We start from the raw sequence: 3,016 nt of genomic DNA, 5'->3' as shown, positions 1-3,016 counted from the left end.
ACATAAAACTTAACACGAACTTGATTCTGTGCTTTACATCAAGCTCCGACCAAAAATAAATTTAAAAAATGACAATTTCCAAAGATGTGCTGAAATTAGTATTTTACTTTTTTATCTGAAGTATATGAACTGTTTCGAACTGATTAGAAATAACACTAAACTCAAATGTAAAAAGTTGTATGATGTTAACTAAACATGACATGCAATTAAATATTAGTTGTTTGTTAACTTTATCTACGAATTATCCACCAGAGTATTAACGGCTCAAAGTTAAAGATGGTGATGTCTGAGACATGATTTTCGCAACAAAGGTTCACAATAGTTGCACATCACTGAAAAACACACATGATAATTTATACAACGAAAATAAACTCGTTTTAGAAGCTATTAATATATGTAATTAATTATCGCAATAGAAGAAGTCCGCCGTTGTTGTTTTCATAAATTTATTTGTTTGTTTTGTATTTCGCGCAAAGCTACTCGAGGGCTATCTGTGCTAGCCGTCCCTAATTTAGCAGTGTAAGACTAGAGAGACGGCAGCTAGTCATCACATCCCACCGCCAACTCTTGGGCTACTCTTTTACCAACGAATAATGGGATTGATCGTCACTTATAACGCTCCCACGGCTGAAAGGGCGAGCATTTTTGGTGCGACCGGGATTCGAACTCGCAACCCTCGGTTTACGAGTCGAACGTCTTAACACGCTTGGCCATGCCGGGCCCTTGTTTTCATACGATCCAACAGATATTTATTACTACAAAAATATCAACCAACAAAAACAGAAGACCGTTACATTTATTTTGTTTAAAGTTTATATGCCAAGTGCGTCGATATTTCTCAGCTGTCAGTTGTGATAATATTTTACCTATTTTAAATTTCCGGACAGTAATCATGCAGGACCTGGTCTGCATTTGTTTTAAACTAATCCTTAAAAATGAGTTTTTAAACGTTGTAAATAAACAACAACTAAAGCACGAAGATACTAGTTTGTGGTATTCTTTATTTGTTTCGTTGCGAGTAAAATATTAATATAATTTTTAAAATCAAACTTGCCAGCCCTGAAAGAGATGTCCAGAGAAATATAAGAAGAGATGCCATATAATCAGTAAGCATTTTCTACTAAATATCACCAAATGTCTCGTGTCTGAAGATCCCGAACGTTTTCTCTCTATAAAAACAGTTTGATGTGTAGCCGAATGTGGATTTCATTTACAAACAAACGATCCAGACATCAGTACATTTTCAATAACTGTAAACCTTGCTTCAATCCAGTTGGCAACATTGCTTTTCATTTCTTGATTTTCATAACAAAAAGTACTACTTCTACAAGCTCGTGCAATGCAAAAGTTGGTTCGTGTCACCTGATCAGTATCGAGAAATTCTCTCCAGAAATTAGCTTGGGTCGTCTCACCCATAAGGGTTTCATTTAATGAAGACCCATCGTCCACTCTATGTTGATCAAGACCGAGCATGACTAAGCCACCAAATCGGGCACTTAGTTCATGTGTTACACCAGATATGTCATCATTACACAAGTACTCTCCAATGATTAGTTTTACTTTTCCATATACACTTCTCCAAGCAATACAAAGTCTGCTCCACTTACTAATTAAGAAAGGGGAACAACTCGCTGTAACTTGCACACTTCTAACTTGAAGTTTAATCAGTGCTGATTCAAGTGGATTGGTTATTTTAATGGAAACCACAATCTCTTCGTTATCTTCTCCTGTGCCGACTACGTAAGAGAAAACAAAATGTTCCCGAGTAATGTCTGTTTTGATCTTTAGCCAAAAGCATTGAGTAACTCCATTCAGTAAGGCTGAATTCACTACTGATCGTGGATAAAATGTATCATTAGATCCCGGAAAGTAAGCACTTAATGTAATTTCTCCATCTCTCACGGTGCTTACAACGGCTGAAATCGAAGCAAGACTTATAATAAATAAGACGGTGGGCATTTTGCCATGTGATGCTAATGCGTTTCAGAAGGTTACCTGACTCAGTTGTTTACCTGTTGTTTATCATTACCTTGCGTACACTTACAGCTAGTATACCTAGGTGTTACATCTGTCTAACCAGCCAACCATGGACAAAGTAGAATAATGATCTGACAAAATCACAGATAACACAGATGGCATAGTGGTTACGTCATACTGAATGCGTCTTTTTTGAATAAGGGAACAGTTTGTTTGTTGTTGCTTTTTTATGTAGTTTATCACGAAGCTACACAATGAGTTATTTGTGCTATGCTCGCCAGGAACATTGAAATTCGGTTTTTAGTGTTATACATCCGGAAAGTTACCACTGATTCACTGGGAGAGGTTTATGGAAGGGCTGTTTTGGAATAAGAAGAAAACAAATGAATACACAATGAAAACTGAATGTTGAAGATAGTGTTAAACACAGATATATATAAGGAAACCCAAGAGCAAAATCTCGTTTGTTTTCAAGGTTTAAAATCCATGTATAAAGAAAAACACCATTAATGAGCATATTTGTTTTAAACCATTAAAAAAACGTACGTGTTTATACATTAATTTCTCAAACTTTCTTAGCATAAGGCTTTCCAGAACATTTAGTATCTCAACATAGACCCCCACTCCCCCAAGTAAAACTATAAATACCAACAGAAAGTCAAGGATTAATCTGTTTAGTTATTTTCGCACTATTGTCACCAATAAATATGAAGTGAGGAACAAGAATGTTCAACCCTAAATGTTGCCTAAATAGCGAAGTCAGATATTTTTATATCTATATGTGTTCCTATTTATGATCAGCTAAGGGTGTTAACCTAGCTGTCCTACAAGTAGCTTGGAATACATAATGAAATCTGTATTATTAGAAAGCTGAAAAGATATAGTTATTTATTCTTGTAGGAAATTCAGCGTTTCAAATAAATCATCACGAAAACATGGGAATTGGTTACTTGTTGTTAAGTGGGTCCGTGTGTTCCGATGTAAGATGACGTTAAAGTGGGTTAGTGTATTTTGATGCACGAGGACATTAAAGTGAATC

General features: G+C 35.7%; 1 protein-coding gene across 1 annotated transcript; it reads right to left on the bottom strand.

Moving 5' to 3' along the window:
• Positions 1 to 1,206: 1,206 nt before the first annotated feature.
• On the bottom strand, positions 1,207 to 1,959 carry LOC143224005 (C-reactive protein 1.4-like). The gene has a single exon (XM_076452471.1). It carries the CDS (start codon positions 1,957 to 1,959, stop codon positions 1,207 to 1,209), a length of 753 nt encoding a protein of 250 aa, XP_076308586.1.
• Positions 1,960 to 3,016: the final 1,057 nt, after the last annotated feature.

Source organism: Tachypleus tridentatus, chromosome 8, assembly GCF_004210375.1.
Source record: "Tachypleus tridentatus isolate NWPU-2018 chromosome 8, ASM421037v1, whole genome shotgun sequence".
Taxonomy (NCBI): Eukaryota; Metazoa; Arthropoda; class Merostomata; order Xiphosura; family Limulidae; genus Tachypleus; species Tachypleus tridentatus.
The sequence above is the reverse complement of the archived record's forward strand: the minus strand, read 5'-3'. Positions and strand labels throughout refer to the sequence as shown.